The sequence below is a fragment of the Suncus etruscus genome, chromosome 7 (genome assembly GCF_024139225.1).
Source record: "Suncus etruscus isolate mSunEtr1 chromosome 7, mSunEtr1.pri.cur, whole genome shotgun sequence".
Classification (NCBI taxonomy): domain Eukaryota; kingdom Metazoa; phylum Chordata; class Mammalia; order Eulipotyphla; family Soricidae; genus Suncus; species Suncus etruscus.
This window is the reverse complement of record NC_064854.1, coordinates 13,141,654-13,166,682: the sequence shown is the minus strand read 5'-3', so window position 1 is coordinate 13,166,682 and position 25,029 is coordinate 13,141,654. Positions and strand designations below refer to the sequence as shown.

The following is a 25,029-nucleotide window of genomic DNA, read 5'->3' as shown; positions in this document are numbered from 1 at the left end:
GAGAAGGAACAGTCTTGCCTATGACCAGAAGCACCAGGGAAATTGCCTCTAGTACCTTGTTCCCCACAAACTAGTTCTAGTTTCCCACAAAGCTCCTGCCTCTCCCACTTGCTCAGGTAATTAAGTGGGCCAGATGCAGGGGAGCAGCCTGTGAACAAATGGACTGGCTCTAGCCTGGATCAGGGGAGCAGCTATGGATAGACAGATAGATAATTTCTGGCCTGGCTCAGGGAAGCGGCGATGGATGGATAGATGGACAATCTCTAGCCTGGCTCAGGGAAGAGGCTATGGATGGGCAGATGGACATTATGGCCTGGCTCAGGGGAATGGCTCTGGATGGACATATGGACAGCTCTAGCATGGTCCAGAACAGGAGCCAGAACAGGGCCTCAGTTCTCTTAGCAGCTTGTGCTGGATCTGCTCTTGGCTGTCTGCGTGGCCAAGCAGTTCCCTTCATGTGCTTGCACTGGTGGCCAAGGCCAGTGCTTGGGTGCAGCACCTCAGACCGGGGAGACCTCCTCCTCCAGTGGTTCCCACTGCTTGGGCCATGCTCTGGCATCCTGGCTTGTGGTCCTTATGAAGTCCGAGCTCATGCCCTGGGATCACAGTGTTTGGTCCTGAGCTGACCTGCTGCTGGCTGGAGATGGGCCTTGCAGCTGCTCCCAGCTGTGCAGGACAGACTTGGCCCCTCCCCTTATCTGCAGCCCATGTATCTGACTATGTACTTGTCTTAGAGAAGCTCCTGACCTGCCACTGATCTTTCCTCCACTTCTTTTTGTTCTGCTTCTCTCTGATTTGCCTGGGACCTAGGCTTCAAGGGACCATGGGCACTTCAGGGAGCCCAGTGTGGGCCACCTCCAAGTCTTCCAGTAGCAGATGGAGGTGATTTCTGGTTCGCGGTCTCGAGGCAGAATGTCTTGTCCAGTGGCCAAGGGTGCTGCTGGGCTGAGGTTTTGTCCAAAGGAAAAAGAACCTCATGGTCGGCAGAGTTAGAGTTTGATTTTTGCTGTCAAACTTGGATTTCCCCAATCTTTCTGTACCTTTCAGAAAGTTGACTACAATAACAAAAGCATATAAACAATGGACCTATTCACAATGATCCAGCAAGTACAAATATTTTGTTCAATGAGTATTTCCAAACCTAAATGCGGTTCAGGGGCATGTGTTTGAAGAAATTGTACAGCATAGCGCTACCTCACACAACTTTGTGATGGTCTGTCTTGGAGCATAGGAATCTGCCAGTTGGAAACCTTGCTTTGGGAATTCAGGTTTCACCCAAATTCTTTAAAATATTTTTTTATTCACTCAATTTGGGGAGATGCCATTTGGGGTCACACTGGTAGTACTCTTGGCTCTGCACTCAGAGATTACTACTGGTGGAGCTCAGGGACAGATACCGTATTAGGTGCTGGGATGGAACCCAGGTTAGTTGCATGCGAGACAAGAACCTATCTCTTGCTCTGTTATTCAGGCCCCTAATTCTATGAAATATCCATTTCCCAAACCCAGTTTCCCCTTGCATTAGTGCTATGTGGGTGGGTGGGCACCAGACTGCCAGGGGTCATAGCTGGCCTGTCTGTCCATCTCTCCTGCCAATCCCTGCCCTTGTGCCGTGTCTTTCCTGAAACCCTTGTACAGTTCCCGGACAACTTTCTCGCCCTTCAGCCTCCCTCCTGGCTAGAGCACTTTAAAGGTGAAAATGGGGTTGTGTGGTTGTGTGGACTGTGGCTGAGCCTCTCAGAGGATGGAAGAGCCACATAGGTTTTTGCAGCTAAGCCACCTGGAGCATGTCCTATGGTCCTTCCTGAATTTCGTTCTATGGTTCCTTCTCAGACCTCCAGCCTCATTCCATAATCCCTGGCCCTCCAGCCAGAGGCTGTGAAATACGGTACTGGGACATGACCATAGAGGACATGGGGACCTGTTTCCTGTTCTCACGGGGCTCCAGCCCAGCGGTGGGGTCTGGTCATGCACCTACCAGGTGCCCAGGCACCCCAGCTGGGTGTACAGCCTGAGAATGGGTCTCCGCAGGTTCTGGCAAGGACCTGGGTGCCAAATCCTGAGGGGTTATGGGTGTTTGCAAACGTGTTTTTACCTGCGCCTCAGGACACTGGTGGTATGTCTCATGTGTCATGGTCTTCCTGGAAAACATGGCAAACATGCCGCGTGCTATGTGGCATGTCTAGAAAAAAAGTGAAGACAGGCAGTGCTAACCCCCCATTTGAACTTCCCTGAGCACAGCCCTCACCAGTGAGTGTCCCCTTGCTACCTGCCCACCCCCCATGGGGGACTGGATTATTTTTAGGCCATTAAAGCCTCCCTGCTCTCTGGTTTGTCAGCAGCAAAAGGTTTCCTTTCATTTCTGGAACTTCTGAGCATTTCCAAGTCTTTTGTCCAGGAGCAGAGTGCCTGGACCCCGAGAGCCCAGCAAGGTCTGGTGCAGGCCCCACGCAGCAGGGCACTCAGCCTCCTGGCCAGGAGCCTAGGGCGACTCTGCAGGTCTGCTCCCGATCGGCCGGCCACACTCAACTCCTTATTTGCACTGGGCCTGGGGAGGGAGAAAGGAAGCTTTGTCTGTAGGGCCAGCCAGCCGCCTGCTCTGACAGTGGTTGCAGGCGGGCTGGAGGTGGTGCAGCAGGGCTGGAGGAAGTGAATCGGATAGGTCAGGAGAACGTACCATTCGTCTACACCCCTTCCTCTGCTCACGTGTCTGTGTCGGGTTGGGGCAGGAGTGTTTGCAGCACCAGAGGCTCTGCTGGGAAGGCAGCTGCAGTTTTTAAAGCAAGTGTGTGTGGGGGGGAGGCCTGGCCAGGAACGGGGTGGCCAGGGCCAGCGGTGTCTGGAGCCCACCATGGTTCAGTCCATTCGCTGCATGCCGGGTAAATTCAAAACCCACATGCTCGTCCCCCCGCGGTGGGGTAAGTCACATCTGATGGACATTTTCTGTGCTCAGAGCATAGTAATGAAGGTCTGACAGGCACGACCTTTCATAAGACAGCCCCCTTGATTGGCTTGCTGCCCAGAATGTTGCTGCAACACTCTCTCTGATTGGTTCTCTCTGCCATGCATTGCTTCACCACGGGAAGCGGCCCCCCCCTTTTTTTTTTAATAAATCTACGATGGCTGGCTGCAATATGCCAGACTGTGAGTATTGTGCGTGCGTGCGTGTGTGTGCGTGTGCATGCGTGTCAGCAGCCGGGACATAGGGGGGGAAGCCGGGCCGTGCAGGGGCCGACTTGCAGTCTTGGAAGCACATGGCAAAGCTTGGGATGCTGTGGCACTTGAAATGCTGCTTAGTAAATCGTAACCTATCTCTTCTCTCTACAGGTTGGTACTAAGAAGTGCCTTTTCCTGACGTCTCTGCTGCTTGGAACCGCTTCTAGAGCAGTCTCTGCTTTTGCCTTGCTTGCTGTCAGTTTAGACTGAGGACGCCAGCCTCCCGCCAGCCAGCCAGCCAGCGCTAGCCCAGACACCCCCCCATTTCCACTTGCAATCAAGAGAGACGCTCTGATTCGCTGCCATTGCCCTAGGCTGCTTTAGTAGTCAAAAGAAAAAGTTTGCTGAAAAAGTAAGATACCTTCTGCCAGGAAATCAAGGAGGAAAAAACAAAACAAAACAAAACAAAAAACAAAAATCATTTTCTTGATTTTGCTCTAAACTGCTGCATCTGTCTATGCCAAACTAATCAATATCGATTTACCAATTGCACCACCAAAGGCCATTTGCAAACCCAGCTGCCCGGAGCTTCCCTGTCCGACCACTTGGCTGAAAGCAGCTTGGAAAGTCAGGGTCCCGTTGTGCCACGTTTTCATGCTTGCGTTCTGGGCTCCAAATTGGCAGTGGGAAGGGGTTTCTAAAGGCACCTGGCACGTGCCAGCCCCGACTCCCCGACGCTCCTCTGCTTCCCGTCCTCTCGCTTCTCTCAGAACCAAACCCTCCTTGAACGAACAGTTGGACGCTGAGTGCCCAGTCGGGAACTTTTCTCGGGTGTTAAGAAAACAGCTGCTTCTCACGGACTTTTGAGGCAGGGGCGGGGAAGTGTGTGCAGGCACCGCGAGCACCCTCTTTTCACACTTAGGTCACTTCAGCTGTTTTTCTTTTTCTTTTTCATCCTATTCCCCCCCCCCCCCCCCGTGGTGGTGGTGGTGGTTAGCTGTGTTTTTTTCTTTTTTTTTTTGGTTTTCGTTTTGGAGTTTTTGATTTTGTTTTGGAAGGGGCTGGGTCTCTGGGTGTTACGGAAACGTTTGAACTACCTGTAAACCATAACCATGGCCGTCAGTGTCACCCCGATCCGGGACACCAAGTGGCTGACTCTGGAAGTCTGTCGGGAGTTTCAGAGGGGGACGTGTTCGCGGCCCGACACGGAATGTAAATTTGCGCACCCTGCGAAGAGCTGCCAAGTGGAGAATGGACGCGTGATCGCCTGCTTTGACTCCTTGAAAGTGAGTAACGACTGTGCTCTATTGCAGACCGTGCTGATGCAATGCAGGGGGCGGGTGGCCTGGTGGGCCCAGGAGTCTGGGGAGGACTGGTAGGGTCCTGCCTGGGCAGCTGTGGGGCAAGCCTGCCAGCCAGTGGCCAGGGTACCCACCTCCTCCCCGCTGCTGGCCCCAGCTGCAGGAGCAGACAGCTGTGGTTGGTCTGTGCTTCTGTGTGGTTCTGTGTGGTTCTACCATTGGCACCAACCATCCAGCTTCTAGTCCAGGTGTGATGGCCTGACCCATGTCCTGGTCCCTCGGAGTCTGGCAGCCTTGCCCTTGTGGACGGGCAGCTCGGGTGCAGTGCAAAATCTCTGCAGCACCACTGGAGGGTTTGTCTGTGAGGCGCAGCTCTTCTGTGCTCTTGTTCGGGGATTTCATTCTGTTATATTGGTTTGGAGCTCTTTCGGATTCTGTTACGAAGTGACTTAGCAGAATTTTCTGTAAGGTCTTGGCTGGTTCTGATGGGTGAGGGGGCCAGGGCCTGGTTGAGAGTTGGTCTGGGTGGCGTGACACCTTCCTTCCCGAACTTTGCTTGCTCAGTCTCAGCTTTGGCTTTCACTGGAGCTGTACCCCATGTCCCCCTGAAAGTGATTCTGTGAAGGACGCAGGCTTGTGTGGGTGGTGACGGGCCTACTCGGGGCGGGAATGTGGGTTCCTGGTGCCTACTTGGCTCTGTGGCGTGGCCGTGGAGTATGGACAGAGGCCTGGTTCAATTCCAGGGTTGTATCCATCCCGGCAGGTCCTGCAGCTGTGTCTTTGCTCCGGGCTCTGGTCTCAGTGGTCGTTTCTGTCAGTGTCGATGGAGAAAGGCCTACACCTAAAGTTGGCCTGGAGTTGGGGTGTTTGGAGCTGCCATCAGGCTGAACTGAGATCTCCTAGGATTCAGGCCAGCAAGGGCAGGGCAGAGAGTGAGGCCTCTGACCCACCCATTGGTGCTTGACGAGAAGATGCTATGTGGGACGGCAGGGCCCAGGACCACTGCCTGCCAGCTTTGGGGACTAGTATACCATGCAGAGTCAGTTGTTACTTTACCTTTATAAAATGTTTTTTTTTTTTTTCTGTCTCTGGTCACTGGTGGTCTTGGGACAGCCCCACCAGGCAGGCTGGGTGAATCCTGACAATCAACTCATATTTCCAATGTGCCCACGCCAGGGGTGTTGCTGTTGCCTGTAGGCTCTACCTTTGCTGTCCTTTTGAAAGATAAACTGAACTTTGCTTTATAGTATTTAAAACTTGATCAACTATCCAACTTGAATAAGGTCAAGGAGGCGGTGGGACGTCTGGAAACAAATCTGTTTGCTGCAGCTTAGTCCCCCCTGCAGTAGTCTTATATTCTGCAGTCAGCGCCAGCTGTGCTGACATTTTGCATGTTCTTCAGTGTTCTTGTCTCGGGCAAGGACATGGGCATGGGCACTACATATCCCGTTGTTGCTGCACGTGGGAGTTCAGATCGGATGGGTCGGAAGCCTGACTGAGGCCTAGAGTCCCAGAGATTTGAGTGCTCGGTGGCAGGAATTGCGAGCCTTATGTGTCTGCACATTTGCGCGTATGCATATACATACATACATGTGCATAAATTGTGTCTGTGTGCACATGCAGACACAATGTGTAAGCATGCTCATTGTACTAGCAGAGGGAGGTAGTTCAGATGTGCGGGACCTCCCGCCAGTGTTGTCTGGGCCGGAGCATGACATGGAGGCAGCTGAGTGGAAGTATTTTTAGCGGTGGGAAGCAGAGGCCACTCTGGGTGAGGGCTGTATCATGGTCATGCCCTTTAGCTATGGCCTCAGACACTGGCCAGTAGGGCTTGTGGGTGTACCTATTTTAAACCCTGAGACCCACCCATTTCTGGGAGGGGTCTTGGGAACCGGATAGTAGGTGTAACCTTACCTGCTAGACCCTCCCATTCCTGGGAGGGGTCATGGAAATGTTAGATAAGGCTTGAACCAAGGGAATTCGGCCCTTTTGGCTTTCACGACCTTTTTGGCTTTTTGCGCCTTTTGGCTCTTTGCCCTTTCTGCGCTGCTGTGCGCTCTGGCTTCTGGGTTTCTGTGTTCTGGTCTTTGACCAGCATGGAGCCCAAAGGGAAGATGGCTAACAGGAAATAAGATGCAGGGCTAGCAAAATATTGCTGTGCTTGAAAGGTTATGAATAGGCCACACACACGTGGTGGCTAGGGCTTGAATAAAGTGGTTGCTTCCTGACGCCTGACTGTGAGTGAGTGATTTCACCTGGGCCTGGAACTCGCCGACTGCATGGAGGTTGCAGAGCCACGTGGACTGGGATGGCACGGAGAGAAATCCATCGCCATCCAGTACCATCGTTAATTATTGAACACAACAGGGCTGGCCGCCAGTTCATGCTGGGGAGACTGGACCCACTTCACAGGTACATGAGTGCAGGCACAGTCTGCGCACCAGAAACCCACGACAAGTTATGGAAAAGTTAGCTGGTCGCTCTCTAGCTGCATGCCGAGATTGAATGTGCAGGGACACTGCAGCAATCTGTCTCCTGGCTGAGCGCTGGGTCTCAGCACTCAGGCAGGAGGGTGGATAAGATGAGTAGAAAATAGGATGACAAGACAAGTGTGCGCCAGCTCACACCTTGAACGCTGACCTGCGGTTACTTCACCATTTTCTTGCATGCTCAGTCATTTACTGGACTCTGGGCTTGGCAGGTGGAGGGGTAAGTTGCTCACCGTTCCAGGTGAGCGCTACTCAGCAAGGCCGGACTCCATAAGCTTTATGTCCTGTGAGTATGAAAGAGTCAACACTCCTGCGAGAGGAATACTGGGAGCAGGAGGGCTACACTGCAGGCCGCCTCTGTTTCAGAAACACTGCAGGGGGCCCTGAGTGGCAGCTCCCTGTGTCCTGTGGGCCGGGGCCAGCCTACATGCAGCACAGGCTCTCAAAAAGCTTCAGGGATTGATTTTAGGAACAGCCATTCCCTGTGTAATGTGGCTTCCAAGGCTGACTGCTGCTTCCCTAGATGCTCACATCATGTTTGAGGGGCACAGACTGGTTTCGGGGAGCCCAGCGCACCCTCAAAGGCTGGGCAACTTGTTCTTGCTCAGGGTTCTTTGCTTAGGATATGCAGCCAGTAATCCCTTCAGCCCATCACCTTGTCCAGGATGCTTGGAAGAGTCACAAGGATCTCAGAGCACTGGGCAGATTTCAGGGGACAAGTCAAAGCAGCTTTGGGTGGGGACAAAGTAGAGGTCTGGGGGGCTTGTGCTTCCTCGATGTGGTTCTCTTTCTCTGCCTCAACCCAGCTTGCCTGTGCTGGAGTCTGACTACAGGAGCATTCTGGGATCACCACTTCATGGGTTGACTTGTTCTTGCTCCTTGGTGGCCATTGCATGCCCATTGTGACTGCCCTGCATCCAGCTGGCCTGTATCCAGGGTCCCCACGTGGGCCATGAGGCGGTTGCATCACCCAACAGCTGCCCCCGGAAATGTGGTGATGGGGGGTGACCACAACCAGCTGTCCCTGAGGTCCCTTGGCAGGCAGCAGTGCCCCTCTCCTGACCATGCCTTTCTCCCCCAGACTCCCCTAAGTGACAGCTCCTAGATAAGAGACATATGTCTCTGGGGAGGCTGGACCAGCTCCCTGGTCTGCAGCTCAAAGAGATATCTCCTGCCTGTCATGTGTCTTCTGCCCTCAGCTCTGGCTCTGCCCTGTGAGCTGAAGGCACATGCCTGCCCTTCACCTACACCGGGTGGTTCAGCCAAGCTCACTCTGGGCCTGAGGTCTCTGCAACCTCAGGGTGCATCCAAGCTTGCCCAACCTGAATGTTGGGGAGGGGGACCCCAATAAGCTCCTCTTCTGTCTGCTGAGATACAGAGCTGAGACCTCTCATGGGCCTTTCATGCTGATCACGGTCTCCACCTTCCCTCACTGGGACAAAGCTGCTTTTTTAATAATATGCTACTTGGGCAGCTTGGAGTGGTGATAGATATTGCCTTTTTAAAAATGATTTTTATTGAATTAAAGATATTTGGATTATAAAAAAAAGATATTTGGATTATAAAGTTATTGATAGTTGAATTTTACTTTTTAACTTTATTTATTGATTGATTGGTCTTTGGGCCATACCCGGCAGTGCTTAGTGGCCACTCCTGGCTCTACACTTAGAAATGCCCCTGGCAGGCCAATATGGGATGCCAGGAATCAAACTGGTCCCTCCTGGGTAGGCCGCATACAATTCAAACACCCTACCATTGTGCTATCTCCCTGGCCCAGGGAGTTGAGTTTTAGACATATTATATTTCAGTACCAATCCCACCACCAATGCCAACTCCCATCACCAGTACTCCCATACTCCTTCCCTCCAGCCAACTTCCCCAACCCCTGCCTGCTATCTTGGCAGGCACATTGCCAGGTTCGGTGGCTGCAGCTGAACTCTCTTGTTTTCAGTGTCAAGCCTGTTGCTTTGGATGTAGGGCTCCTTCACTCAATCTTCCACGGGTGATGCTGTTTGCATTTTACTTGGTCAGAGACACGTCCTTCCTTTTCAGATGGGTGAACAGGCGAGACAGTATGTGAAGTGGAATTTGTAGAGTTGGCCTTTGGTGTAGCGGTACTGCTTGATGCTATTATGTCGAAACTTGGGGAAGGGCCAGGAGAGGCTTGCTAGGGGAGGAGTGTAGATAAGAGGCCCAGGGGTAGTTGTGGGTGGGAATATCTCTTACTGAGACCCCAGAAACCAGGCCTGACCATGTTCTCCTGACTTGGGGTGGGTACTTCTCCACGTGGAAAACTGAATGTTATCAGAGTCTCTGAGTCATTGGAACACGTGTCTAGGGTGTCCAGGGAATCCCTCTGCACTGCAGCTGGGAGCTTCCCGGCACCTTCCCTGCAGTAATCACCACAGCCCTGGAGTTGTGCTCTGGTGGCCTCAGGGATGTACCTACCCACATTTAGGCTGCTGGTCTGTCCCCACGCAGACTTGGCTGGCTCCACTCTGAGCCCAGTAAGCACACAGCTCCAATGTCAGGCGTATTTAATTAACAGCTGCTTCCAGGCCAGCCCGGACGTCCTGCCTGCAGTCTAGAAAGGATTGGACAGAGGACACTCAACTCGGGCCACTCAGAGCCTTCAGAACAGGCCCATGAGGAACCAGTGATGTATTTGGGGTTCTCATTGGCTGCTCATGGCAGCAGGGTTGGCTGGGAATTGTAGTCTTGGTGCCAGATCTGCAGCTGGGATGGGAGCTTAGCCAGAGGGAAGCTGTATGTGGGACACTTAAAGACTGTTTCTTCCAGTAAACGCCCCTGAAGAGCACCTGGGTGTGGGTAGGGGAGGGGCATCTAACCTTGGCCTCCTCCCTGCCTGTACCAGTGCTACAGTCTAGCCCCATACTTAGCCCTCTCTGCCTTACCAACACCCCCCTTGAAGGAAGCATAGCACAGTTAGGTGAAGGGCCCCTTCTGCAGCTGTTATCTCTTATGCACAGACTTGTACTCACGAAGTCCACACAGCAGGGCCCACAGCCATGCTCTGGGCAGGCCAACCAACCTAATGTCCAGTTTGGGTCCATAATGGACAAGTTTAACAACGAACAGATGAAAGTGGATACAGCATTAATTTTACAGGAGAGTGTGTGATAAGGGTTTGGAAATAGTCAGGAACAGGACAGTATCTGAGGCAAACTTGCAGCCTGATGGTCCCAGCAGTGCCTCCGCAGAACGAAGGGCTATGTCATGCTACTCTGTGATCCCAGAGCCTGGTGACTGTCTCACACACAGAACATGCATGCATGACAGGAATGGTCCCTTTGGAAGTGTCACATTCTCTAGGAGACTGGTTGAGGTTTGATTCCCACCGAGCTCGCAGACAGGAAAGGCAGTTCCCATTCCCCTCTCTGATAAGAACAAGGGGAACAGTTCTAGTTGTAGAGATCCGCAGGAAATAATTCATGGAGTGAAAAGGTACAAAAATGGGTTCAGGAAATCCAGCGCTCAAGCAAGGAATTCAAACCGCAAAAGATGGGAAGGGGCTTCTGCAGGCCCAGAAGCTAGCTGCTCAGAATTCACAGACTGGACAGGAGCCGGGGACTGCTATGTTGCTGATTTTCCCAGAGACCCCATCTCATTTTCAGGGGTTCAGCTTGCTGGGTCTGTGCTTTGACACCAAGGAGCAGCCCCATTCACAGCTCCCCAGAGCATCAGGAAGATAAGAGTAGCATAATCCTCAGAGCGCCAGGAGTACCATCGTATCACAGCCCCACAGTCTCACAGCAGGAGTATTATAGTGTCTCCGTCCCCAGAGCATCAGGAGTGTAAAATACCACAGTCCTCAAAGCATTGAGAGTATCTGAGTATCAGTTCCTAGAGGAGCAGGAGTATCAGGGGTTCACAGTACTCCCAGTACCAGGAGTATCAGAAGATTGATCCCCGGAACACTCGAAGTGCCCATCCCCAGAGCACCAGAAGTATCTGAGTATTCCAGCTCTCTTGAGCTCTGGGAGTACCAGTATTGTAGTACCAGACCATTGAGAGTACCAGAGCATCAGTCGTCAGAGCAGCTGGAGTATCAAGAGGATCCTAGTCCTCAGGACATAGGAAGTATCTGAGCATCGCAGGTAGTTAGAGGTCTGGAGTGTCAGAGCTCAGAGAATGGAAATATTGGACCAGGTGTGGGAGCACTTAGAGACCAGGGATTGAGGAGTACTAGGGACCAGGTATGAGGATGTTTTGGGCCTCTAGGTTGGGGAGCAGTTAGGACTCTGGATTGGGCAAACATGCAGGACCCCTCAGCAAGAATGAGGTCTGGGCTGAGAAGTCCCGGACCACGCTTGCTGTTTCCCACATACACAGCCAGCCTTCTACCTCAATCTGGGGCAGCCTGGGGAGCATCCCCACAGCCATAGCCCCCCCCCCCTATCTTCCAGTGGGATCACCATCCTGCCTGCCCCAGCCTCAATCTGAGCATTTCCAATCAGTTTCCCTCCCCCCAAGATGGCAAGACAACAGTAAATCTCATCAAGTGAAACATGGAAAATTAAAGTTAGAAAAGTTTGAAAGCTTTTCTATAATTTTTGATTTTCTGCACAAGCCCGGACATAATCAGTGTTTAGGATCAGCTTGTGAGGGAGAAATTACATCTGTAATTCCTCCTTCGTGTTACTGCATTCAGGCGCTAATTGACTTTCAGTTATCTTTGCTCATCTAATATTCTAAAATCGTTCATAGATTGAAAACAAGTCTAGTAACATTTTCCCCAACACAGGAAGCTCTGATAACTGAAGTGTTTTGTACCAAATGTTTAAAAACAAAGCCAAGTGACCATGCCCCCAATAAGATTTCTTTGGGGTACATAACAGATTTTGGCTTTTTATAAAAACAGCTCTTTGAGAGATGCTGCTGAGAAAGGCCTGAAAGGAGAGGCCTTTGAAGGCTGGACGATCTGCTTTGGACCCAGCCACCTCACCCATGCTACTAGGTATTGACTAGCTGAATCTTAAGTCTAACTGTAAGGAAGAGGGTCTTGGTGACTCTGGTCACTGTCATTGCCAGACATTGCAGTTTACGTGTAATCCTGGAGTCATCAATCAAAGTCTGCATAGGAAAACACAATATAGTAAAGGAAAACAAAACAGGGCATTGATGGGGTCAGAGTGGTAGCACGTTAGCTTTGGTCGGGCGTTAGCTTTGCATCTGGTTGACCCATGACAGATGCGGGTTCGATCCCAGGCATCCTATATGGTCCCCTGAACCAGGATTGATTTCTGAGCACAGAGTCAGGAGTAAACCCTGAGCACTGCTGGGTGTGGCCCCAAAATCAAAACAAACAAACAAACAAACTGGGGCATTGACAGTCCTGCTTCAACTCATATGCATCAACAGTGGTTGATGCACTGTGGAGCGGCCATCCATGCCATTTGGGGTCTGTTTTAGCTCCCAGAGCCTCTGAACATAGCTGATGTCCACACTACACAGTGTACAGTATACATCTCCCATACCTGGGGCTCCCCACCGGAGCTCATGGACCAAGTGACAGGATTATCTTGCTGAGCCTCTATTAGGTTCTCTCGACTTCCGTATTTTCCACTAAGAATAAAACAAGAAATCCTTATCTATGCTGAAGGTTTAGAAATTGGGCAAAATTGCAGACCAATGTCTACACTCACTGTGTGTCTCAGAGGGCATAACCCCAGTTCCTGTCTTTCTGCCAAGCCTAACTTACTCAGACAGGTGGCTCCGTCTGGTCCTGCCATGCTCTGTTTATCTGAGTGTGGGTTCCATGTGTGTTCTAGTTCAGAGAAGTTCAGTGCAGAGGAAAAGGAGAAAACAGTAGAATACCGCTCAGTTTTCCTCAAAGAGAATTAAATTAACAATTTTATTTAGCTTTTGGATTTTGGTTCACATCCAGCTGGACTCAGGTTTTACTCCTGCCTGTGATCAAAGACCACCCTCAGGACTCAGAAGACCCTGTGTGGTGCTGGGGATTGAACCAAGTTCAGCTGCATGCTGTATAATCTTTCTAGCTTCTTTAATATAAAAATAAATTTAATATTATTCAATTTATTTTTATTATTTTGTTATGCTTAAGGGTACTCAGTGCTTAGTATTAGTTTTGTGCTCAGGAGTGAGACCCTTATTCGTACTTAGGGAACCTATGTGGTGTTGGGAGTTTGAACCCAGTTGGGTGACATATATGGTAAGAACCTTACACCCTGTAAATCTCTCTATCCCCTGTATTATTTTTAAAAATGTCCCAGTAGAGGGGCCTGAGCAGTGGCGCAAGCGGTAAGGCATCTGCCTTGCCCACGCTAGCCTAGGATGGACCACGGTTCGATCCCCTGGCATCCCATATGGTCCCCCAAGCCAGGAGTGATTTCTGAGCACATAGCCAGGAGTAACCCCTGAGCGTCATTAGATGTGACCCAAAAAAAACAAAAACAAAAGCAAAAATCCCAGTAGAGCACAAGTTTGCTCATAGAATAAGTAAACCTCCTGTCTGAAAACCAAATCCCAAAGATTTGATCCCAGAAGCATTGTTTAGTTTGTAAACAGTTGGCATGTGAGAAACATAGGTAGCATTCATCTCTGGTTTCTTCTTTCCAGAGAAATTTTGCATTGGGAGCAGTTTTCTATGGATTTTTATGTCCTCAGAGACCCTAGGCCCATCCCTTTCTGTCTACACCTTAGTGGACAGTCTGAGTCCTGAGCTCAGGGGTAACAAGCAGATGGTTTCTTTCCAAGCTCGATAGATCATGATTATTAATAGTTGGGATAAGGTGTAAGGAGTTCTCATGTAAGCAGATAGGCATAACCAGACCCAATATGTTGGTGGTGTAGAATGAGGCAAGATTTGGAGCCTCTGCAGTTGCCTGAATTTCAGAAAAGAGGTTTTCAGGCAGGCTCACACTGTCCTTCATCCAGAAAGCCGGTCCTGAGTGATATGCACAGGGTGTTTGATGTTTCTGAAGCAAAAGAGCATTGACTTCTCAGCAAGAGTGCTGAGTGGTGCATGTCTGACCTCATTCTCTGTGTATCTGACCCTGAGACCTGACCGGTGTGTGTATGATCCCGGGACCTGATCGGTTTGTGTATCTGACCTCAGGACCTGACTGGTACTTGTCTGACTCTGGGACCTGACTGTGGTGTGTCTGACCCTGAGGTTGACGGGGAAGGCAAAAGGCAAAAAGCTGGAGGGAAATGGGGGACATTGGTGGTGGGAAATACACACTGGTGAAGGGTGTTGAGCATTGTATGACTGAAACTCAATCGTGAACAGCTTTGTAACTATATTTCATTTAAAAACTCTATTAAAAAATAAAACTTGCTGGGGCCAGAGTGATAGCTCAGCAGTAGGGCATTTGCCTTGCACTTGGCTGATCCAGGACAGACCTCAGTTCGATTCCTGATATCCCATATGATCCCCCAAAACAGAAGCAATTTCTGAGCGCATACCCAGGAGTAACCCCTGAGCATCACCAGGTATGGCTCAAAAACAAAAACAAAAATAGTTTGGGGGCCAAAGCACAGCAGGTAGGGCTTTGCCTAGCATGCAGCTGATCCAGGTTCAGTCCCCTGCATCCCATATGGTCCCTGGAGCCTGCCTGGACTGAGTTCTGAGCACAGAGCCAGGAGTAACCCCTGAGCACCATTGGGTGTGATCTCAAAATAAAAAAACAGAAAAAAATTACCTTGGTTTAGAAGAACTAGGAGAGTCGCATAAGCAAGGAGATTCAGTTTTGCTTTGGGCAGAGAACTGGTGAGTTTTAGCATTTGCATGACCAAGCTCAGACGGGAAAGAAAAAATACTGGGAAAAAATTCTTTCATTTTATTTACTTCTTTGCTCTTATCACACTTTCTTTATCTTTTAAAAGAACCTTTTATGGGATTATGTCCATGCAAAACCATTATGAATACTATTATAAGCCAAAAAGCAAATAAAAAAAATCTTAAAAAAAAATCCTTGTATTATTTGAGCTAATAGACTGCTGTAGTACTGCTAATGGTTACTCTACCAGGAGAGCTCCAAGCCCCACCTCAGTCCTTTCCCAGCTGGTCCTGTCCTACTCCCCCATCCCATTTCATTATTGGGGAGCCCAGGCCTGTGGTCAGAGAGACCCAGGGCTTGTTTTCACTGAATATCATGAGGCCATTCTCTGTGCTTGTTCCCGGCTTATTTCCATTAGCCAGACCTTCCTGAGCTGGAGGCAGGATTTGGTGTCCAGCAGCCGAATAGTCCTTGTGTGACCGCTTGTGGTCATCAGGCAGAGTGGGGCCTCTTGTGGGCACATCTGCTCGGCTCTAAGCCTGCTCGCGGTCAGCTCAGCTCTGGCTGTCTCCAGACCGCGGCTGGGCAAATGGCACCACAGTGAGCATGAGGTGCCAGTGTCTTCTCGTCATGTGTCCTGAGGTAACTGCCCTGAAGTGGATTACTGGGGCTCATGGGAGCTGTTTTCTCGGTTGTGAAGCATCTTCTCTGGCCACCTCCCAATGGGGGACCCAAGCACTGGTTGGTTCTGGTCTTTCTCATTGTTGTGACGTGGCACCTCCTGGTTTTAATTTGTACTTGCCTGATGCTAGGTGACGTGGAGCACTTTTTTCTGTGTCTGTTGGCCTTTTAGAGCTTCTGTGAAAAAGTTTCTCTTCAGCTCTCTGCCCAGTTTTTTTTTTTTTTTTTTTTTTTTTTTTTGGTTTTTTTTTTTGGGCCACACCCAGCGTTGCTCAGGGGTTACTCCTGGCTGTCTGCTCAGAAATAGCTCCTGGCAGGCACGGGGGACCATATGGGACACTGGGATTCGAACCAACCACCTTTGGTCCTGGATCGGCTGCTTGCAAGGCAAACGCCACTGTGCTATCTCTCCGGGCCCTCTGCCCAGTTTTTGATGGGGTTATTCTCTGTCGCTGTTGAGTTTGGCAAGTTCTCTCCATCTTTATTTTATTTTATTTTTGCTTTTTGGGCCACACCCTGTGATGCTTAGGGGTTATTCCTGGCTCTGTGCTCAAAAATTGCTCCTGTCTCGGGGGTTGGGGGTATATGGGACACCGGGGATCGAAACAAGGTCTGTCCCGGATGGGCCGCGTGTAAGGCAAACAACCTACCACTGTGCTATGGCTCCAGCCCTCTCCATCTTTATTAGATATTAATTCTTTGTCAGATGTGTGGCATGCGGATATTTTGTCCTATTCAGGATCTTTTATTTATAAGTACTTAGAATATATTTTTCATAAAATAGATCATCATATTAATTTTTTTGTTCTTTTTTGGATTTTCAGAGGTCAGAAGTAAGCCCTGATCACTGTTGGGTGTGAGGCGCACGCGCGCACACACATACACACACACACACACACACACACACACACACACAGAGTAAAATTCCTGGATGTACCAAGTATTTAGTAAGTACTAGTTGAAAAGGATGTTGTGGGTTTTTCTGGGACCTACCTTAAACATCAGTGTGTTTTATGTGATTTATAATAGCGTGATTCACTGTGTAGTTCTCTGGCATGGATAAAAGGGAAGACCAAAGGAGAATGGAAGAAATGGGGGGAGAAGTGGAAGACATAGGGAAAATGGGGGAAAATGGGAGAAACGGGGGAATATGAGGGAAATGGGAGAAATAGAAAATGAAGGAGAAATGAAGAGGAAACATGGGGAACACGGGAGAGAAGTGTGGGGAATGGGAGAAATGGGGGGAGGAATGGGAAGAATTTGGGAAACTAAAGGGAATGGAAGAATACCTGGGAAAATGGGGGGGAATGAGGGTCTGGGAGAAATAGGGGGAATGGGTGTGAATAGGGAGAAATGGGAAACAGAGGGGAAATGGGGGAATGAGGGGAACTGGGAAGAAATGGGTAAAACAGGGTGGGATGGGGATATGGAGAGAAAGGGGATATTGGGATAATGGGGGTAACTGGGGAGAAGGCCTCTCCTCCACAGCTGGGGCCTGATCCATTTGACTATCAAAGGTCCTGACCCTCATGGCTTGTGGACCCTTTTCCGAGTGTATCTCTGGTCAAAACAGCGAGTTGGAAACACTGAAATGACAGTTTCTTTGCCAGCTCTGTCTGCGGGCGGACCTCCTGGCGCCTTGTCTTTTGCTTCTGTTTTCCTGTGTCTTCTGTCGTGGGGGTGGCGCTTGCAAGCCCCGAGGTGCTTGTCTGGCTTTTCTCCTGGGAGGGAGTTCACAGTGAAAGGACTACAGAAATAGATGCCACTGTGGGGACTCAGTAGGAACCTCCCAGGGTGGCCTGCGAGCTACGAGCTGGCTGGACCCTGACTGACCAGTGGTACTTTGTCCTTGCTACTTTGTCCCCTGCTTCGTGTCTGCTTCCCTCATCAAACCAGGCCAGGTTGCCTGCTATGTGATGCTGAGCAGAGCAGGAGATGAGCATCCCCAAGTAAGTGCCCCAGACAGTGCGGCCAGCCGTAAGGTGCGTCTCTATAGGATAGAACTGAGCCATCTCGGACGGCTGCCAGGCCACTTTGTGTGTGCTGCAGAGTATTTGCTAGGTCAGGAAAATGCTGCATCAGAGCGAAGAATCAAGCTTGTGGATTAGGTGCAGTTTCCATCACTCCTTCATGTACCGACCATGACCTACAGAAAAAGGCCCTGGAGTGGCTGTCAGTACAACCTGTGTGCTTCCATCACTGTCAGCAAGTTTGTCCCCAAGGGGGAGGCATTTGAGACATCTGTTCCCACTCCCACCTAGAGCCTTCGGAGTCCCTGTCGAGCTAAACACACAGTTCACCTTCAGTGACTCAAATTTTCTATTGTGTAGGTGAGTTTCTGCCCTGAGACCTTCACCTGTGACAAGACCCCCTTCAAAACTAAAACTCACATTTATTCAGCAAATGGCCTGTCGGGATTGACACGGGCCTTCTCAGACTGGCTGGCTCAGCATCAATTTGGGGGGGACACCTGAGCTTTCCTGGATCTGGCTTCGTGTTCCCTGAGTGCTCCCTATTTTAGTTCAAGATACAAGGTTTGCACTGGCCTCTGGGTGTATCGAACAGGTCACCACCGGCTTCTTGTTAGGGTATTGATTATTGCCCATTCTCATCTGCTGGATATTGATTTTGTTTGTAACACTGCATTAATCGTATTGCTTGATGTTGGGAAGGATCAAATTCGTATTACGAGGGGAGGCCCGGACCCCATTAAACTTAGTGGCTATTTGGAGCCTCTATAGGCTGTAAATAGTTAAGAGGAAGTCATGGGTCCAGGGAAGGACACACAGTGCTCACTGGCTCTTCCTGCCATATGCAAGGCTGGGCACTGGGTCCTTCTGGGAATTGAGGGGTTTTAGATATGAGGCCTCATCCCCACCCCAAGAAAGAAAGTTGAGACTGTCGTCCCATTAAGGAATGTTCACACTCCGCTCGTTAAAGATGGTCTCAGTGAAGGTGCGTGCTGTGGGACACATGTCTGAACCACTTGTGGGTTGCATATAAATTTAGATATGTCATGCACTTGGGGCTGAGATAGAAAATCAGGCCCCGTGCTTGAGCTAATCGAGTAGGCCCATCTCGCCGCCTCTGCTTTTGTTTCATCGGGCATTTCATTTCCTGTGTGAAGGGTAACTCGACTTTCTCTCACACGGGCCGGAGGGGTTTGGTGAACTGCAGATGATTCAGACTTCGTGTAAAAGACTCAGCCCTTGATGAGATCACACCGCCTGTGCCCCGAATGAATGCTGCCTCTTGTTTCCGTGGCTCGTTGGCGTGAAGCCATGGAAAAGTTTCATTTCCCATCAGCTCCAAGGTGGGGCCCAAGCAGCAGCGCAGAGACAGTTTCCAGCAGCCGCCTGCTTTCCACCAACGGTCCCACCCCTGAGAGCGGTGCTGACGCGCGCACACACAGACACACACATGCAAACACACAGAGTTCACCAATGGTCCCACCTCAGAGCCGTGCTGACATGTACATACATGTACAGAATCCACCAATGTACATACATGTACAGAATCCACCATACATACACATACTAGAGTCCATAGATGGTCTCACCCCAGAACCGTGCTGACACACACACACACACACACACACACACACACACATATAGAGTCCACCGATGATCCCACCCCCTGAGCTGATGCACACACACAAACACACACATATATATTGAGTCCCCCAATGGCTCCACCCCTGAGAGCCATGCTGACACGTATACACACGACATACACACGTGAATTCATTTGTACATAAACAGAATCTACAGAGGATCCCACATCCAAGGAATGTGCTGACATAGACACACATGCAGAGACACACCCAGCCCACACCTTAGACCCCCTTGAGGATGCCTTGACTTACCCTGCTGGAGGAGGCAGGTTCTGGGAGGGTGAGCCCCACCCTGCAGGAATGCCCTCCTGGGCAGCTGGCCTGGGTGGGGGTTTGAAAAGGTGATTAGGAAGGCAATTGCAGGCCCTTGGGAGCAGTTGCTGCAGCTTTACTCCTTCCTTCCCTTCCCCTTTCCCTTTCTCTTTGCTTTCCCTTTTTCCAAATTCCTTTCCCTCTCATCTCTTTTTCTCCCCCCTTCCCTCCCTCTCCTCTTCATCCTTGTTTCTCTCCTTTCCTTTCTCCCTCCTCTTCCTTTTCCTTTTACTCTCTCTTTCTTTTCTTTCCTTCCCTCTCTTTTCTCCCCTCTCTTCCCTCTCTTCTCCCCTTCCTTCCCCTCCCTTCCTCTCCCCTCTTCTCTCTTTTCCTCCCTCTCCCCTCCCCTCCTCTCTCTTCCCTTCCATTTCCCATCCTACCCCTCTCCTCTTCCTTTATCTCCCTTTTCTCTACTTCCTTCCCCTCTCCCCTCCTCACCACATCCTGCACTGTTCTCTCTGAATTTACTCCTGGCTCCATGCTCAGGAATTACTCCAGCTGTGCTGAGGATGGCTCCCAAGTGGGCCATGTGCAAGGCCAGCACCTTTCCATCTCTCCCCTTCAGCTTCTTTTTTCTCTGCAGAGGGTACCTCTGTTTGTTCCTTGCAGTGACAGTGTGTGCTGTGTCCTCTGAAGCTGAGGCACTTTGGTAATTGCAGATTTCCTTCATGGCTTCCATATCTCTCTGCCTCCTCTGTCAGTCCTCACTGTCAGTTCCCATGAGAGAAGAATCTACTATTTTATGACATGTACAAAATGCAGAGCCCCTGGCTCCTGGATGGCCTGGGAACTGCTTTTCTCAGGGTGTCTCAGGGATTCAATGCTGATGATGCCAGCTTTATAACATTTTTATTCTGTTTACTGTTCTCCCCTGATTCAGACCAGTGCTGATGGCGCCATTATAGTCAAAACTGGCCTCTCAGGGCCGGAGTGATAGTGTGGCGGTAGGACGTTTGCCTTGCAGGTGGCTGACCCAGGACAGGCCTAGTTCAATCTCCGGTGTCCCATATGGTCCTCCAAGTCAGGAGCAACTTCTGAGCGCAGAGCCAGGAGTAATCCTTGAGCGTCACTGGGTGTGGCCCCAAAACAAAAACAAAAACAACAAAAAAGAAAATACTAGCCTCTCATTTCCTTCTTTTGCTCAATGTGTGTGTGTGTGTGTGTGTGTGTGTGTGTGTGTGTGTGTGTGTGTGCGCGTGCGTGCACTGTACACTCAGGAATCACTACTGGCAGTGTATAGGGACCATATGGGATACTGGGGATTGAACCCTGGTTGGTCATGTGCAAGGCAAACACCCTCCCCATTATACCATCTCTCTGGTCCCTTTTTGGGGTTTTGCTGCACTTGTAGGTCCATGGGTGAGTGCAGTAGCTTCTGTTTGAGACTGGGTTCAGCAGAGGAGGGGGGATGCTTTCCTGCCCTAGCACTGGAACTGTAAAAGTTCTGCCTCCTTGGGTTGTTCTGGGGGAAAGGAGGGTCCGCCAGCCAGTGTGTTTTGATCGCATGAATGAGCCCAGTGAGGAATCTCCCTGACTGCTTAATGGCACAAAGAAGGGCTTCTAAGAAGTCATTGGTAAGACCTGAAAATGTTTCTGAGTAGCTGTTGCAGAGGAAAAGAGGTCACTGTTAAAAGAAAATGAGCGGTTAGATTATAAACATGCTGAGCAACTGAGCGACTGGGTCTCTCCCTGGCGTTCTGGGTCTGTCCTCGGCTTTCTGGGTCTCTCCTCAGCTTTCTCTCAGGCAAAACTCCTTTTAGGGTGCATCTTGGAAAACTTCCCATTATTTCGTCATTGTTGTCTCCAACTCCACAAGAAGTTATGTAGCACCAGCCCAGGCCTCCTCTGCCACCCTCTGGGTCTCTGGCCTTTCTTGAAATGTTTCCCTTTCTCACCACACAGGAGTACAGATGTAACATCATTCTAAGTTTGCAGACAGATGCTTCAGGCTCAGAACCATGGTGGACCTGTTGTTCCACTGTGTGGTCTCACATGCTTTGATCAGAAATCAGGTGTGGATTCTGGTTGCAGAATCTGGATTTGCAAAATTCTGTATTTCAGTGTTGCAGAGCTGCCCTCCCCACCATAACTCTCCATGGCGCCATTCTGCTGGGTTCCATGTGGTCTGCTGGTGGCAGCCTCAGCTCCACCACTGTACAGATCTCTGAAAGGGCAGATTATAGGTCTCTGGTAAAGTGCGGGCTGAGGTCTGATGTCCTATGAGCTATGAGGTGGAGAATACAAAGAACATTAACAGAGTCCAGGGGAAAACACACTGAAGCCATGAATGGATCCTAAGTTTTGGAGGGTCAGCACTTTAGACCATGTCTCCGTTCTGGTGTTGTGCCACGTTTCTACTGTGACCTGCCCGTAAGGCAGTCTAATCTGAGGTGTTGCCTGCATTTCTGAAGAGGCTTGGAAGACGGTGGAGTGCCAGCAGTGACCCAGTCACAAAAAATTACCCAAGGCCCTTATGAGTCATTTGCAGAGTTTGTAGGTAAGATTAAAGATGCTCTGAAGTTACACGTCGAAGATGAGGAGATGAGAAACATCCTAGTAAAATCTTTGGCTTATCATAATGTGAATTCAACCTGTAGATTAGTATTGAATACTTTAAATGAAAAGGCAGATGTGAATGATTACCTTTATGCCTGCCGGAATGTCTATGGGGAGCCCCAACCCCCACCCCACTTAGCAAAAGCAAACCTTGAAAGAGGAATTCCCATACATTCATGCAAGAAAACTTGCAAGAAAATGTCTGTCCTTAAGTTAGTTCCACAAAATGTGTGGTTGTCTTTTCCTCCCTCAATTGGGGGCTCTTTATTTTATTTTATTTTATTTTTATTTTTATTTTTTTTGGTTTTGGGGTCACATCCGGTGACGCTCAGGGGTTACTCCTGGCTATGTGCTTAGAAATTGCTCCTGGCTTGAGGGGCCATATGGGATGCCGGGGGTTCAAATCGAAGTCGTCCTGGGTCAGCCACGTGCAAGGCAAATGCCCTACCGCTGCGCCATCGCTCCCACCCAGGGACTTTTAATATTTTTTACTCTTTGTATCTGAAATGATTTTCAGTATGAAGTTCTTCAGGTTGCAGTTTGCAGAATCTTAAGAAGTACCTTCTACCAACTTTCATTCCTGTACAGCTCAGCACTTTGTAAAGTTCAGGCTTAGAAACAGTCCGGAGGCCCCTGAAATTTCCAGCACCCTTTTGAAAGCTTACTGCCCACACCTGAACTCAAAAAAAAGGCTTTATTGAGCAGACAGCAGTGGACTGGAACCCCGAAATTGAGCGGCAGCTCTTGCTCTTAGAGGGGAAATGCCTGTGGGTCAGGCCATGTCTGCTAGGACCTGGATGCTAGCATTCCTGCAGGCTGCTTGGGGGAACTTGTGGGGCCTGGGCTGGACCTGAGCATCTCTGCCACCTCCAACAGCATGTGTGACTTTCGTAGCTGATGCAAGGTAGCAGAATTGCTGTCTCTTACCCAGATCCTGCTGCAGGGAGCTGTTTGGTGAGCCCAGACTCTGAAGTGTGTGGTTCTAATGTTTCTCAAATGAACCAATGTGTTCTGTGTTCTGGACCTGCAGCACTGAGTTCTCCCAGACTGTGCTTTGTGTAGTGGATAGTAGATGGCTGAGAGAGTTTGTGCTGCTGTTAGGGAGGCCCCATTTCTGTTCTCTGCAAGAGACCAGGACTCTGCTACTCTTTGAGATGTCAGTGTAGGTTTGGCCCACCCTACCTTTGCTGTGCAGGACCCCACCCTATTTTTCTAAGTTCCTTCATCTCGTTGCACTGTCCTGGCCTCCTGTTTGGAGTCCTGAGCATCGTGTGCATTCACAAAGTGTTTGGTGGGTCAGCCATCATTCCCTTTCTGCTCAGGAACAGTAAGTGTGGTTTGGAAAGTGATGTAAGTCGTGCACAAACTGTGTCTCTGTGAACGCTCTGTCTTTAAGAGGGCCGAGGCAGGTGAGTGGGTATTCAGGCCCAGCTTTTGGTGATGACACCGGGGTCACAGGTAAGAGTAAACAGTGTGTTCAGCCTTACTGGAGAATACGCTAATCAAGAGCTTTGATGAGTTTACCTGTGTTGTAATGGTGTTTCCTTACAGTGCCAGTGAGAGAATTGCTGTGGGAAGTTCCATTTGTCTCCGAACAGGGCAGGATCTGCTTTCAGGCAAACAAAGGAATCAGAGACTGAATTTTATCTTCCAAGTATGGAGATGGTCCAGTTTTGTAAATCTTGGTCTCTGCTAGAAAAAAAAGAGCTTCAGTGCCTAGAGCTAGAGCATTTATACCATAGGCAAGCTCGCCTCATTTCTGCAAGAAAGCAAAGTTCTGGGAATAAGAATGACCCAGATTCTGATCTGATGTGGGCAGGGACAGGGAGGGAGGGAGAGTGCTAGTGGTGGGAGTTCCTGTCATGGTGAGCTCCATAGTGGTCTCCATCACCTCCACTTGCATATGAGCTAAGAAGGAAACGTGTGTGTGTGTGTGTGTGTGTGTGTGTGTGTGTGTGTGTGTGTGTGTGTGTGTGATGTGCAAGTACATGCAATCCCAGAGTCTTGGCTCACTGTGGGGAGGAGTGGGTCCAGGGATCTGTTGAAACCCTGCCACCACACCAGGCTGAGCATGAAGCTCTTCCCTGAGCCTCAGTGCCCCTCTGGCACTGTCCCACCCTGAGTGCATTTGCTTAGCAAAGGACTGCAGGTGGCCTGCCTAAGACACTATTCAGGTGTCTCTGTCTCAAATATTGTTCAGGTGTGCCTGTCTGCAGACATTGCCCAGGTGTGCCGATCTGTATACTGTTCGGGTGTGCCTTCTCAGATTCTCAGGTGTGCTTGTCTCAGACACTTTTTAGGTGTGCCTGTCTACAGACATTCATAGGTATGCCTGTCTGCAGACAACTGTTCAGGTGTGCCTGTCTCAGACATCATGGGCAGTTGTGCTTCTGCACAACTGATGTCATTGGTTAGTCTTTGCAAATTTGTGCCTCCTACTTGTGTTTTTGACACTGTATGGTCAGTCCAGTCAGGATGTAGCAGTGGTGCTCAACACTGGCCCCATGGCTGGGGTCATGCTCCCTACATGGGGGGGTTGCTCAGTGTCAGCTGCCCTTGCCCTATTTCTGTTATTCCGCTATAACTGCAGTCTGTGAACTTTTGCTGGTCACACCCACTATAGCTAGTGTAGAGTAAGGCCATTCCTGGAATCTTTACTCTTTTCGCCTCTCTAGCCACTGAGTTATTCCTTAACACGTTTTCCTCAGTGCCTCTCTGGGGTCAATTTGGCTTGTTCTTCTGGGGCTCAGAGAGCCAGGGACTGTGTCCAGGAAGAAAGCAGAACACTGTCATGGCTCACTGAATGCAGGTGCAGTGTAGACTCAGGCGTCAGTGCTCCTGGGGTTCCCTCCACCTTCAATGTGTTTTTGATGCTTTTTTTTTTTTGTCATCCTGGCTCCCTGATGTCTGCCCGGTCACATCCGGCTCCCAGGAATGCTTTCTAGTGGGATGTGGGCATGGTTGGGGTTGCAGCTTTAGATTATGATGCACTTCTTTCTATTTTCCCCCAATCCAAGGTCCCAATCCAGGTGGTGCCATGATGATGCCATAGGTGGGCCATATATTTCAGTCAAAAGAAATATGGTTGCCTTCCCTTTTTTTTGGGGGGGGGGGCGTTTGGGTCATACCTGGCAGTGCTCAGGGGTTACTCCTGG

General features: G+C 50.1%; 1 protein-coding gene across 17 annotated transcripts in view; it reads left to right on the top strand.

Moving 5' to 3' along the window:
• The window catches only part of MBNL1 (muscleblind like splicing regulator 1), a 92,172-nt gene that overhangs the window by 14,333 nt on the left and 52,810 nt on the right, over nucleotides 1-25,029 (top strand). For 16 of the 17 annotated variants that reach the window (XM_049776247.1, XM_049776248.1, XM_049776249.1 and 13 more), the window contains one exon: nucleotides 3,328-4,442. In XM_049776247.1, the coding sequence (XP_049632204.1) occupies nucleotides 4,269-4,442 (174 nt within the window). In that variant the 5' untranslated portion in view covers nucleotides 3,328-4,268. Of the gene's footprint in view, nucleotides 1-2,803; nucleotides 2,919-3,327; nucleotides 4,443-25,029 lie in introns of those variants that run through there. The other variant, XM_049776250.1, reaches the window with a different exon arrangement.